Here is a 14,274-nt window from a genome sequence, read left to right as displayed (position 1 = left end):
CTGTGCTGGGAACCACAGTTCATGATATAAGCACATCGTCATGCACTGCAAGTACATGTACACACTGGAGTGGAAACCTTCGGATGTGCAGATGGCCCATTCAGCTTAAAATTCCTGGTTCCCAAGCAGAAATAATTAAACCAGGGGACACAGTGTTTCACTGTATCTGGACACTTCTCTTATTCTTTCCCATAAAAGGCCTGGAAATCTTATGACAGCAAGCATTTCAGTTTCATCTCCCATGCTCAGTAAAGAGCTTATCTCCTGAGACTAAGATAAATCAACATACTACTTCAGTTTTTTTAAAAAAGATTATTTGAAACCTTCACCATTACCACACAATCTCCACAGACTCATCCTGTTCTCTTACTTTCATCAGATTATGTGTAAACTATGTCACAAGTGAAATAATTAACTTTGGATGCAGGCACTTTCCACCCCAAGATTTAAAGGACTCCTATAGAGTCATATACAGAAGAACTGTACAAAAAAGATCTTCATGACCAAGATAATCATGATGGTGTGATCACTCACCTAGAGCCAGACATCCTGGAATGTGAAGTCAAGTGGGCCTTAGAAAGCATCACTACAAACCTAATGGAGGTGATGGAATTCCAGTTGAGCTATTTCAAATCCTGAAAGATGCTGTGAAAGTGCTGCACTCAATATGCCAGCACATTTGGAAAACTCAGCAGTGGCCACAGGACTGGAAAAGGTCAGTTTTCATTCCAATCCCAAAGTAAGGCAATGCCAAAGAATGCTCAAACTACCACACAATTGCACTCATCTCACATGCTAGTAAAGTAATGCTCAAAATTATCCAAGCCAGGTTTCAGCAATACGTGAACCGTGAACTTCCAGATATTCAAGCTGGTTTTAGAAAAGGCAGAGGAACCAGATATCAAATTGCCAACATCCGCTGGATCATCGAAAAAGCAAGAGAGTTCTAGAAAAACATCTATTTCTGCTTTATTGACTATGCCAAAGCCTTTGTGTGGATCACAATAAACTGTGGAAAATTCTGAAAGAGATGGGAATACCAGACCACCTGACCTGCCTCTTGAGAAACCTGTATGCAGGTCAGGAAGCAACGGTTAGAACTGGACATGGAACAACAGACTGGTTCCAAATAGGAAAAGGAGTACACAAAGCTGTATATTGTCACCCTGCTTGTTTAACTTATATGCAGAGTACATCATGAGAAACGCTGGGCTGGAGGAAGCATAAGCTGGAATGAAGATTGCCGGGAGAAATATCAATAACCTCAGATATGCAGATGACACCACCCTTATGGCAGAAAGTGAAGAGGAACTCAAAAGCCTCTTGATGAAGGTGAAAGTGGAGAGTGAAAAAGTTGGCTCAACATTTAGAAAATGAAGATCATGGCATCTGGTCCCATCACTTCATGGGAAATAGATGGGGAAACAGTGGAAACAGTGTCAGACTTTATTTTTTTGGGCTCCAAAATCACTGCAGATGGTGGCTGCAGCCATGAAATTAAAAGACGCTTACTCCTTGGAAGGAAAGTTATGACCAACGTAGATAGCATATTCAAAAGCAGAGACATTATTTTGCAAACAAAGGTCCGTCTAGTCAAGGCTATGGTTTTTCCAGTGGTCATGTATGGATGTGAGAATTGGACTATGAAGAAAGCTGAGTGCCAAAGAATTGATGCTTTTGAACTGTGGTGTTGGAGAAGACTCTTGAGAGTCCCTTGGACTGCAAGGAGATGCAACCAGTCCATTCTGAAGGAGATCAGCCCTGGGATTTCTTTGGAAGGAATGATGCTAAAGCTGAAACTCCAGTACTTTGGCCACTTCGTGCAAAGAGTTGACTCATTGGAAAAGACTCTGATGCTGGGAGGGATTGGGGGCAGGAGGAGAAGGGGACGACAGAGGGTGAGATGGCTGGATAGCATCAGTGACTCGATGGACGTGAGTCTGAGTGAACTCCGGGAGTGGGTGATGGGCAGGGAGGCCTGGCGTTCTGCGATTCATGGGGTAGCAAAGAGTTGGACACGACTGAGTGACTGAACTGAACTGAACTGTAGAGTCATTATTTATACCATCTCCCACATAACAGGAACAGAACTGTCTTTCATTTCAGCTCAAGAATTTATTTCTACACTTGTGTTCTTTTCCTATTCTTTCCTGCCAGGTCAGAATGTATGTTATGATTTAAATTGAATTCATTTTTTATTTTTTAAACATGGTTGATTTACAATATTATAGTAGTTTCAGGTGTACAACATAGTGATTTAATTATTTAAAACATTGCTGCTGCTGGCAAGTCGCTTCAGTCGTGTCCAACTCTGTGCGACCCCAGAGACAGCAGCCCACCGGGCTCTCCCATCCCTGGGATTCTCCAGGCAAGAACACTGGAGTGGGTTGCCATTTCCTTCTCCAATTTAAAACATTATACTCCACTTAAAGTTATAATAAAATATTCCCTGTGTGGTACAATTTATCTTTGTAGCTAAATTAAAAAATTTTTATACATAGTAGTTAGTACACCTTGATCTCATGTTTTCAGTTTGCCCCTCCCCTCTTCCCTTTGGTAAGCCCTGCTTTATTCTCTGTGAGTCTATTTGTTTTCTTATTTCATTTGTTTTTTTTTTTTAGGTTTCACATATAAGTGATAGCATACAGTATTTGTCTTTTTGTGTCTGACTTATTTCTCTACTCATAAGACCCTGCAAGTCTGTCCATATTGTTGCAAATGGCAAAATTTCTTTTTTACAGCAAAGTGATATTCCATTGTGCATATACATCATTTGTTATTTACTCTGTTGATGGAGATGTAGGTAGCTTGCATATCTTGACTTTTGTAAACAAAGTACTTATGGACATTGGGGTGCACGTATCTTTTCAAAATAGCATTTTTGTTTTCTTGAGCTGCACACCCAGGAGTGGGGTTGTTGGATCATACAGTAGTTCTATTTTTCACTTTTAGGACCCTCAATACTCTTTTTCATAGTGGCTGCACCAATGTGCATTCCCACCAACAGTGTGCTGCTGCTGCTGCTGCTAAGTCGCTTCAGTCGTGTCCAACTCTGTGTGACCCCATAGACGGCAGCCCACCAGGCTCCCCCATCCCTGGGATTCTCCAGGCAAGAACATTGGAGTGGGTTGCCATTTCCTTCTCCAATGCATGAAACTGAAAAGTGAAAGGGAAGTTACTCAGTCGTGTCCGACTCTCAGCGACCCCATGGACTGCAGCCCACCAGGCTCCTCCATCTATGGGATTTTCCCGGCAAGAGTACTGGAGTGGGGTGTCATTGCTTTCTCCAAACAGTGTGTTAGGGTTCCCTTTTCTCCATATGCTGGACAACCTTTTCAAGTTGTAGAACTTTTTGTGAGGGCATTGAGACAGGTGCAAGGTCACAGCTCATTGTGGATTTGATTTGCATTTCTCTGATGATTAGAGGTGTTGAGTATCTTTTTATATGGCCATGTGTATTTTCTCTTTATGAAAATGTCTATTCAGATCTGCCCATTTAAAAAAATATTCATTTATTTATTTATTTTTGACTGTGCCGGGTCTTGGTTGCTGCCCAGGTTTTTCTCCAGTTGTGGCGAATGGGGGCTACTCTTGTCATGGTGCCACCACTTCTCATCCCGATGGCTTCTCTTGTTGCAGAGCACAGGCTCTAGGTGCTCGGGTTTTGGTATCTGCAGCTCCTGGGCTCTAAGGGATAGGCTCAGTGGTCGCGGTGTACAGGCTTAGTTGCTCCATGGCATGTGGGAATTCCCTGACCAGAGACTGAATCCCAGGGTTGCCTCCAGGGAAAATGACTCACCTCCAACCCGGGCGGGACTCAGCTTCCTGCCAACATCAATGCTGGGACGCAGCTCTAAGAAACTCGTGGGCTCCAACTGCCTAAGGCTGCGAACCTCAGGCCCTGTTGCTTCTCCTACAGCATCTCACCCCTTCTCCCTGTGACCAGCTGCCAAGGGCCAGCGGGAGAGGGGCTTCCCACACCCTGACCCAGGATACCGCGTTTCTGGTGGTCTGTCTAATCTCTGAACGCAGTTCTGTCCAGAGAGGGAGGCGATCCCGCCCGGAGCAGCCCCAGCTCTCGGCCCTTGTTCCCGGGACCAGTCCCTGCGGAGCCACCACGAGGGGAGGCTTGGATCTCCTCTTGTTCAACAGAAACGCGCCCCACGACCACATCCCTGGAGGCTGGAGCAGAACAGACCCGGCGAGACCTCCCTGACGGCAGAACCGCGGTCCAGACAAGTCTGTGGCCTTCAGACCTGACCTCTGGGAATCCATCAAGTCCCTCGGTCGTCTGAAATTCGTGTCTTCGAGGTCCTGAACTACAAGAGGCGAGGAAGAGATTTGGCAAGTTGGAAAACGGAGACTCGAACAGTCAGAGCGCTGGCTTTGAGCTACTGAGTAGGTCCTGCGCCGGAAGGTGCCGGCGGCCCTGGAGCCCGCCCTGCCGTGCGCGCCACAAGGCGGCGCCGGAGAAGGGACCGGGCGGGTCCACGTTCCGGGCGTCAGGCGGGACCGGACTCCTTTTGAACGCGAGTCTGCAAAGAGCCTGGACAGACGGACTGTTAACGGAGAGACGCAGGTGCTCACTGACACGGCGGAGTGAGCGCCAGGCGGAACTTGAGACCTGCGGTCCTCCTTTGAAAAGTGCGAGAGGCGAGCGCTGCACACGGGGGTTCCGCCGGGCCGATCGGCCGGACGCCCCGGGCGCGGGGCCCACACCCCGCGCGCTTCCCGGCAGCGCTCAGCTCCCCCCGCCTCCTTTTCTTGGTGCAGACCTGCGCTCCGCTCCTGTGAGACGGGCGCGCCCGGACCTGCTCCCGGACCGACCTGGGGGGCCTGGGGCTCGGGGCGTCCTCCTCACACGACGGCTCCGGAGGGACAGGGCTGGGGGCGGAGGTGACCCTGCGGCTGAAGGGGCTTGTAAAGTCCTCCGTGGCTGCTTCCTTTCTTATGGCGAATGCCCAGTCGTGATGTTACTTAAAGACAAAAGAATAACCTTTGTAGCATCACTAAACTCATGACTTTTCTCTTTCTCTCCCTCCTCGCTACTCCTTTCTTTCCTTTCCTTCTTCTCTTTTAAAACTCACATCTGACAAATGTCAAATACACGCAAACGTATAATGAATCATCATATTCCTATTTCCTCGCTTCTTGGTATTTCTCAATATTTTGCAAATCTTCTTTCAGCTCTATACTTTTCATGTCTTTATTTGTCTCTTCCTTTTCTTTTTTTGACTGAAATGGGAAGTATATACTCTTTAATTTTCATTTATGTATTCATTTCTTTTTTAATTGGACTGTAGTGGCTTTACAACGTTGTGTTGGTCTCTACTGTACAGCAAAGTGAATCAGCTGCATGAATACATGCATCCCTTCTTTCCTGGATTTTCTTCCTACTGAGGTCACCACAGAGCATTTTTCCTTTCTTTTTCTTTTTGCTAGACTGTTTTGAAGCAAATCTAGGGTACCCTGTCGTTTCCCTGCTCAGCCCTTCAGTGAGCTTCTTTAGCTGATGAGGCCCTTTCTCTTCCAGCATAACTGCCACATTGCTGGCACCCTAATCAAGTCAACAAGAAGCCTCTGATATTGCTGCTGCTGCTGCTAAGTCGCTTCAGTCGTGTCCAACTCTGTGCGACCCCATAGACGGCAGCCCACCAGGCTCCCCCGTCCCTGGGATTCTCCAGGCAAGAACACTGGAGTGGGTTGCCATTTCCTTCTCCAATGCATGAAAGTGAAAAGTGAAAGTGAAGTCGCTCAGTCGTGTCTGACTCTTAGTGACCCCATGGACTGCAGCCCACCAGGCTCCTCCATCCATGGGATTTTCCAGGCAAGAGTACTGGAGTGGGGTGCCATTGCCTTCTCCGTCCTCTGATATTACCTAGTCCATATTCAAACTTACCTGGCCCTCTCAAAAATGTTTTCTTGCAATTGATCTCTTTGATACAGAATCCAAATAAGGCCCACCTGTTGGTTGTTTTGCCTCTTTTCTCTCCCTATCATTGTAATCCTCCTTTCTCCTCAGGCCATTGGGTTGGTAAAAAAACTAGTTTGTTTTTCCTACCTAGCATCTCATGTCCTGAGTTTGACTTATTGCTTCCTTGAGTGGTTGTTTTACTTGTTTCTCTAACTTTGGCATTTCCTGTAAATTGTTAGATGTAGGAACTTGATTAGTTTCAGGTTCAACTGCTGGTGAACCCTGAGGGAACTCGGGAAGGAAACAAGAAATACCCACTATCTAGTAGCCATCAGACTGCAGCCACCCCTGATGGTGCAGCTTGAGGAAACTCAGGATGAGAAAACACAGGATCCTGGCCCCAGAGAGCCGAGGAATGATTTCAATGAGCCCAAACTCTTGGATCTTCCCATACCTAGAAAAGTGCTGAATTCCTTAACTGGGGATATCTGTTTTTCTTTTATTACCAGTAACCTTTTGTTCTCACTACGTGTTGTTATCGCAAAAATTCCTGTATATCCTGGAATATATACTGGGTTCACCATTTCCTCTTCCAAACAGTTTTATCTGAGAGGCTCTCTCCCTAAAACTGCCGGCCGAATAAACATAACTCTCAACTTGTAGGTTGTGCATTTTTTTTCAGTGAACATGCTTTTGGCCAGAGTATTTCTTAGGTGGTGGTGTGCCCTTCTCTGAATCACAATAGGAGGTCCATGAACCTCTGATCCTGTCGCTTACAGTGAGGACTAAGTTGATGATTGAGTGTAGTTGATCTCAGCCATAATTCTCTATCATCAAATTCCTTGCCAAGCTTTCCAACAGATATTTTAAAGCCATCCATTGACATTGTTTTAGTTCTATGGTTTCATTCAGGGGTGCAAAATGTGGTTTTCCAATTCTATTACCCATTCTTTATTTATCTGGAAATTTTCTATAAATATTTCACTCATATAATGGTTATTTACCGTAAAATACAGTTTCTACAAGAAGGGCAGAATAAATGCTTCATCTTTTCTCCTATATACTGATTTCCAGAGTAATAAGTTGGAATCTTAACAAACCCCAAGTATAAATAATATCGTTTTTTAGGTATCAGTATGACCTCATGGGTTTTTCTATACTTGATGTGTTTAAAATATAATTTACTATTATATTTTTGTGTATTTAATGTGTTTATATATTTTATATATTTAATCAGTTATAGTCACAATTCTCTGCCAGGATGGAAAATGCTCCATCCTAGCCTAGGGAGGCCCCCTCAGATTGGAGCCAGTGTTCTCTGGACATTCACCAGCCTTTGGTAGCTTCTCTACTATCTAGCACAACAAGACTCCAGACTCATCTTGTCCATCTCATGCTCCGTACTTGGAACCTGCTGCTTCTATAAGACATCGTGGTTCTTTCTAGTGGTAAAGGTAACGACCCATGGCCTGTGTGCTAGGGGTGCTCATTGCTACTTCACTGTCTCTGCATTTGTAGGGGTGGGGCTGAGAAGTATACACTTGTTAAGAGGGGGAAAGTCTGGATTTTATACTAATACATCCAATTCAAATTTAAGGCTATAGGATTTTAATATAACCTTTTAATTTTATATGAATCTTCTCTTACATCAAAAATCTTGGTTCTGATGATGTTTCTCATCCTCCCCCCAACCTGACTTTCATCTTGAGAAGCTTCAGATGGACACACAGGCAAGATTAGTATAGTGCGTACCGTACACCCTCCCTCTGGATCCACCAGTTGTAATCGCTTTGCAAATTTAATTTGCTTTGAATGATTACAGAGGAAGTTGCCAGCTTTGTGACATTTCAGCCAGCTCTAAATATTTCAGCTCATACCTCCTAAGAACAGGCCATTCTTCGGCAAAATGTCAGTGCAGGAAACAACTCAGATGCAAATCTCGTAGATACTGCTCTGAGGAGGGGCACTGGTCATGGCGTGTTCAGATGACTTTGGCTTTTCCACTGGACAACAGTCATGTCTTGCATCTTCAAAATATATGTTCTATACTCTGCATCAGATCAGATCAGATCAGTTGCTCAGTCGTGTCCGACTCTTCGCGATCCCATGAATCGCAGCACACCAGGCCTCCCTGTCCATCACAAACACCCGGAGTTCACTGAGACTCACTTCCATCGAGTCAGCGATGCCATCCAGCCATCTCATCCTCTGTCATCCCCTTCTCCTCCTGCCCCCAATCCCTCCCAGCATCAGAGTCTTTTCCAATGAGTCAACTCTTCGCATGAGGTGGCCAAAGTACTGGAGTTTCAGCTTTAGTATCATTCCTTCCAAAGAAATCCCAGGGCTGATCTCCTTCAGAATGGACTGGTTGGATCTCCTTGCAGTCCAATACATTTTACACAAATATACATGTGTTTTGTGAAAACGAAATTCTTCAAAAGTACTTATAACTGGAAGCCACTGCCTTTCACTGGTCCTTCTCTGAATGGCATACTTACCCTTCTTATTTTCACTTATCAACTTTAAACACCATCTGTTGGCTCATAAACCACAAGGACTTAGTTGATACCACCCACTGGACCGCCAGGGAATTCCCCCACGTTTTTATACTGCTTGATTTTTATGTGTGCTTGTGATTGATTGAAGTGGAATGTGGGCTTGCTCTTGCTAGATGAAGGAGAGGATAGCGTGTGTATCATCAGGAGTTGAAAGAAATTTATTGGAGAAAAGGGAAGGCAACCCTCTCTCTCCCAGCAGTGGGTGTCTACAGGCCTCGTGGTGCAGAGATGACAAAAGGCAGGGGCAGTGGTCCTGGAGATGCTTCTGTGAGTGATGTGTAAGTAGATCATGTGACGGTGCTGGAGTTAGAAATGATCCTCCAGGAACCAGCTATTAGGCCTCCTTACTCGGGATAGTTTTATGGTCTTAATGAAAGTTCTCAAATGCTAAGGTTAACCAACCTACAGCCCACTGTCCCAGCCCAGGGAGGAGCAGAGGCAGCAGTTCTGGGCTCAGCAGATGGACAGGCTGCTGAGATCACTGGGTCTGGGATGAGCTTCTGCTACGAATGAGGGGGCCTGAGGCTGTGTCATTTATCGCATGCTCTCAGTCTCACCTGGACCCCCTGCATTGCTCACCTGTAGATCTGGTGATAAATCAGAGTGGAGGTGGCAAGGCTCATGGCCTCATCAGCATCCCCCAGTCCCATACTCGGTGGGCTTTGCGCCTGGCCTTTCTGTCCTTTCAAACTTCAAACTTTCTTAATCTCTTCCAAAAGGAGACACAAGACTCATTCTAGTTTCAAGGACGTCCACTTCACAAAATCCTTTTATTAAAACAATGGTTACAAATACTCCACGTGGCTCCTGAGTGCCCTCTGCCGTCGCTCCCAGCTCAGAGTCAACGGATGCAGCACTTGGCTTTGCCCCTGGAGCAGGTGCCTTCGATCCTGTTGTAGAGGGGGCAGGGCGATAGATTGTAGGTTCCCCCTTTCCCGGCACATATGTAGCTGTCAGACTGCTGGCCGAGAGCTGTAAGCTGGCCAGCACCTGAGAGGAGGGAAAAGCAACCATGTCAGACTCCTGGCTTGTGGCCACAGGGATTTCAGGGGAAAGCAGGACAGACAGCCCTTTGCAAAGCACATCACAGGGGTTTCCCTTGCAAGGGCTTCACACCAAGATGACCTGTGGAGCTGCTCGTGAAACACGGCATCTGAAGAGCCCCCTCAATGCTGGTGGGTTATGGTGTCTCCACCCTTAGTGAGCCCTCATTTTTTGGCATTATCTTTGAAGATTCAGTTGGAGAAGGAAATGGCAGCCCACTCCAGTACTCTTGCCTGGAGAATCCCATGGAGGGAGGAGCCTGGTAGGCTACACTCCGTGGGGTTGCAAAGAGTCGGACACGACTGAGCGATTTCACTTCACTTCACTTCACTTGAAGATTCAGTACATTATAAGGCCAAAAAGGAATAGCAACATATCTCATCAGAGTGCTTTGGTTACGTTCCTTATCTAGAATGAGTCTGTGTGATTTTTAGCAAAGCACTCAAACATTCTGAACCCCAGTTCTCAAATTTAAAATTAAGGAGACTAGATTATGTGATCTCAATCATTTTCAAGATTCTGAGGCTGGTCATCTTTCTTTCTGTTGGGAAACAGCACTTTTATGGTTACTTTTTTTTTAATTTAAACTTTTTATTTTATATTGGAGTATAGCTGATTAACAATGTTGTGATAATTTCAGGCGGACAGCAAAGGGACACACCGATGCATATACATGTATCCATTCTCCCCCAGTTGCTCCTCCCATCCAGGCTGGCGTGTAACATTGGGCAGAGTTCCATGTGCTATACAATACATCCTTGTTGGACATATAGCATTTATATATACCGTTTTATATATACCATTTTATATATAGCAGTGTGTACATGTCCATTCCATTATGGCTGCATTTAATTCTCCAAGAAATTTATCACTAACTGACAGAGGAATAGAGATTAAATGTTCTCATTATCTAATCAGTCAATGGTTATATGTTAAAAGATGCAGAAAAATATTGGAAAAAATTCAACATTGATTCATGATTTTAAAAAAGAAAGAAAGAACTCCTACCAAACAAGGAACTGATTGTCAGTCTCATCACACAGACTCATTCTAGAATAAGGAAAGTAACCAAAGCACTCTGATGAGATATGTTGCTATTCCTTTTTGGCCTTATAATGTACTAAATCTGAAGTGAAGTGAAGCGAAATCGCTCAGTCGTGTCTGACTCTTTGCAACCCCATGGAGTGTAGGAAATTTACTTAAATTTACTTAACCTGATAAAGAGTACTTACAGAAGCCTACAGCATAGTGTACACTTAATGGTCAAGCACTGAAAACATTCCACGAGACTGACAATCAGACGAGCATAACTGCTATGTTATTATCATTCCACATTGTACTTCAGGCACTAGCCAGGGAAATAAGATAAGAAAGAAAGAAACAAAAGGTACAAGTGTTGGAAAGGAAGGAGTAAAACTGTCTCTATTTGCAGATATTATGATTATATGAAGGCAGTCTAAAAGGAATTAACAGGAAAGCTTAGCAAATTTGCTGTCCATGAGATCAATATACAAAAAGAAAAAAAGAATTTTACTTCTGCAATCAACAGGAAAAAAAATAAAAACACCTTATAGAAGAGCATAAAACATACCTGGTTACAAATCTAAAAAATAATGTACAATATCTGTATCTGTAAAGAATATTGTATTTTTTAAAGAGGCCCTAAATAAGTAGAAATGCTATGCTTAAGCATTGGAGGATTAATTATTTTTAAACTTTTAATTTTCGCCCAATTAAGCTGCAGGGCTAGCCCAAAACCATGAAAATCCCAGGAGATTCTTGCAGTGAAACTTGATGAGTTGATTCTAAAATTTTTGTGGCAATTCAAAGGACCAAGAATAGCTAAGGCAGTCTTAGCAAAGAAGGCAGGAGAACTTGCTTTATGGGATTTTGAGACTAATTATAGAGCCACTGTGATTAGACCAGATGGTGAGGATACAAACATACCAACGGAACAGGGCAGACGAATATACAAACAGAATAGCAGAAGATGCCCAAGGAGATCCATGCAGATACTGAAAGTTGAACAACAGTGCCTCAGCATAACAGTGGAGGAAAATGGCCTCCTCCATGCTTGGTTCTGGAACAATTAAATATTCATAATGGAAAAAATAAACCCTTTACCCTTAGTCACACCATACGCGCACATTAAAAATCACTGCCAGATGATTATAAACCTAGATGTAAAAGGAAAATCAATAAGCCCTCAGAAGACAACACTGAACACTCTTCATGCCTTTGGGCTAGAAAAAGATTTCTTAAGGCATCAAAGTACTAACGTTAAAGGAAAAAATATGACACTCTTAACCACCTTAAAATAATGTGGAAAATTCAGAGAGTGAAAAACTAAGGCACAAGGTGAGGGAAGTATTTGTCATGCTTACATCTGACAGGGCTACTATGTAGAATCTATAAAAAACTAGTCCAGATTACAGGGCCTCTCCTCCGTCCAGCCTCCACACCCAGGAGACCAATCACTTAAAGGAGCTGTGTCTGGGGCACCCCTGGCAGTCCAGTGGTTAAGAATCTGCCTTGCAATGCAAGAGACATGGGTTTGATCCCTGGCCCAGGAAGATCCCACATGCCCCAGAGCAACTGAGCCCCACGTGCCACACTACTGAGCCTGTGCTCTACAGCGTGGGATCCGCAACTACTGAAGCCCATGTTCCGGAAAACCCATGCTCATCCCCAAGAGAAGGCACTAGAACAAGAAGCCTGTACACACAACAAAGAGCAGCCCCCGCTGCATAGCTAGAGAAGATCCTCACATCAACGAAGACCCAGCACAGCCAAAATGAAGAAATAGATCCTTACAAAGAAGAAGAAGCCATATTTGATTCTGTGAATCTGGTTTGAAAGCCTCTGGGGCCCACCTGAACACCGATGGGGTCTCCTGCTGCCTCAGGCCTGATTGACCTGTGCTTCCCTACATCCCTGGCTCCTCTCCTGACCCCTCACCCAGGTCCTGGCACGCTTTGTGCCTTGACAGCCCTGCAGAGTTGGAGCTGATGGCCTGGGTTTGACAGAGTCGCTGCTCTGTCTGTTACCAATCATGTGACTTTAGCCAAGTTATTAAACCACAGAATGAGGGTAATGAGTCTTCCTCCCCATAGTGGAGCTGGGAGGACTAGAGTAAGAGTGAGAGCTCTGCCTTTTTTTTTTTTTTTTTTTATCTGGATGTCTTGGCTTTCAGGGAGGCCTGGGGTGCTGCGATTCATGGAGTCCCTAAGAGTCGGACGCGACTGAGCGACTGAACTGAACTGAACTGGGCTTCCAAGGGGATCCCCTCGTTTCTCAGATGGTAAAGAGTCTGCCTGCAATGCAGGAGACCAGGGTTCAATCCCTGGGTTGGGGAAGATCCCCTGGAGAAGGAAATGGCACCCTACTCCAGTATTCTTGCCTGGGAAATCCTATGGATGGAGGAGCCTGGCAGGCTACAGTCCGTGGGGTCACAAAGAGTCGGACACGACTGAGCGGCTCGCCTACCTCCTGGGCTCTCACACCAGCTCTCCTTCCATGTGGTTTGTCCTTGCCCCCTCTCGTTTTGACAGAGGCAGATGAAGAGACAAAACAGGTGATGAAATAGTTAATCCCACTAGGGGACTGAAAGCAGAAAAATATGGGAGACCCCTGTAAGTTCGTGATCACTCGAGAGAGCAGGTTTGCTTAACCCCAAAACCAAGCAGATTGCTTAGCAACCAAACTGTGCAGCAGAGGCACGAGGCATGGCTCAAAACAGTAAAACAACGGTGGCATGAGACCCACATCTGCCCAGTGAGCTCAGTGAGTCAATGACCCCCAGGACATGCTCTCTGCACACATAGTAAAACTAAGTTGTGGACCTAGCTTGACCAGGAAGGGACGAGAAAACGCCCCTGATCAACCTGGAGGAGGAGCAATGTTGGAAGCATGATGTCCACCTAAGAAAGTCAAAGAAGTTCTCCCTCTCCCCACTTTTCCATTGCTTATAAAAGAAGCCAGTAAGTTTTGGGGTGGTGGCTGCACGGGCGCAGGAGGGCCGAGAGGAACTACTGGACATTCAAGGTCAGGTGGGGCGGCCGTGAGGAGGTACTCCTAGTACAAGGTAAGGAGCAGCAGCTGCGCTTGCTGGAGCAGCTGTGAAGAGATACCCCACGTCCAAGGTAAGAGAAATCCAAGTAAGACAGTAGGTGTTGTGAGAGGGCGTCAGAGGGCAGACACACTGAAACCATAATCACAGAAAACTAGTCATTCTGATCACATGGACCACAGCCTTGTCTAACTCAATGAAACTAAGACATACTCTGTGGGGCCACCCAAGACAAGAGGGTCATGGTGGAGAGGTCTGACAGAATGTGGTCCACTGGGGAAGGGAACAGAAAACCACCTCAGTATTCTTGCCTTGAGAACCCCATGAACAGTATGAAAAGGCAAAATGATAGGATACTGAAAAAGGAACTCCCCAGGTCGGTAGGTGCCCAATATGCTACTGAAGATAAGTGGAGAAATAATTCCAGAAAGAATGAAGGGATGGAGCCAAAGCAAAAATAATACCCAGTTGTGGATGTGACTGGTGATAGAAGCAAGGTCCAATGGTGTAAAGAGCAATATTGCAGAGTGCCTGATGAACTATGGATGGAGGTTCATGACATTGTACAGAAGGCAGGGATCAAGACCATCCCCATGGAAAAGAAATGCAAAAAAGCAAAACAGCTCTCTGAGGAGGCCTTACAAATAGCTGTGAAAAGAAAAAAAAAAAAGACAAAAGCAAAGATATTC

General features: G+C 45.2%; 1 protein-coding gene across 1 annotated transcript in view; it reads right to left on the bottom strand.

Moving 5' to 3' along the window:
• Positions 1–9,313: 9,313 nt before the first annotated feature.
• DEFB1 (defensin beta 1) overlaps positions 9,314–14,274 on the bottom strand; it is a 6,761-nt gene continuing 1,800 nt past the window's right edge. Inside the window, 2 exon segments of the mRNA XM_070364254.1 lie at positions 9,314–9,462; positions 10,759–10,786. Coding sequence (XP_070220355.1) covers positions 9,314–9,462; positions 10,759–10,786 — 177 coding nt within the window.

Source organism: Bos mutus, chromosome 27 (assembly GCF_027580195.1).
Source record: "Bos mutus isolate GX-2022 chromosome 27, NWIPB_WYAK_1.1, whole genome shotgun sequence".
Classification (NCBI taxonomy): Eukaryota; Metazoa; Chordata; class Mammalia; order Artiodactyla; family Bovidae; genus Bos; species Bos mutus.
The sequence above is the reverse complement of the archived record's forward strand: the minus strand, read 5'-3'. Positions and strand labels throughout refer to the sequence as shown.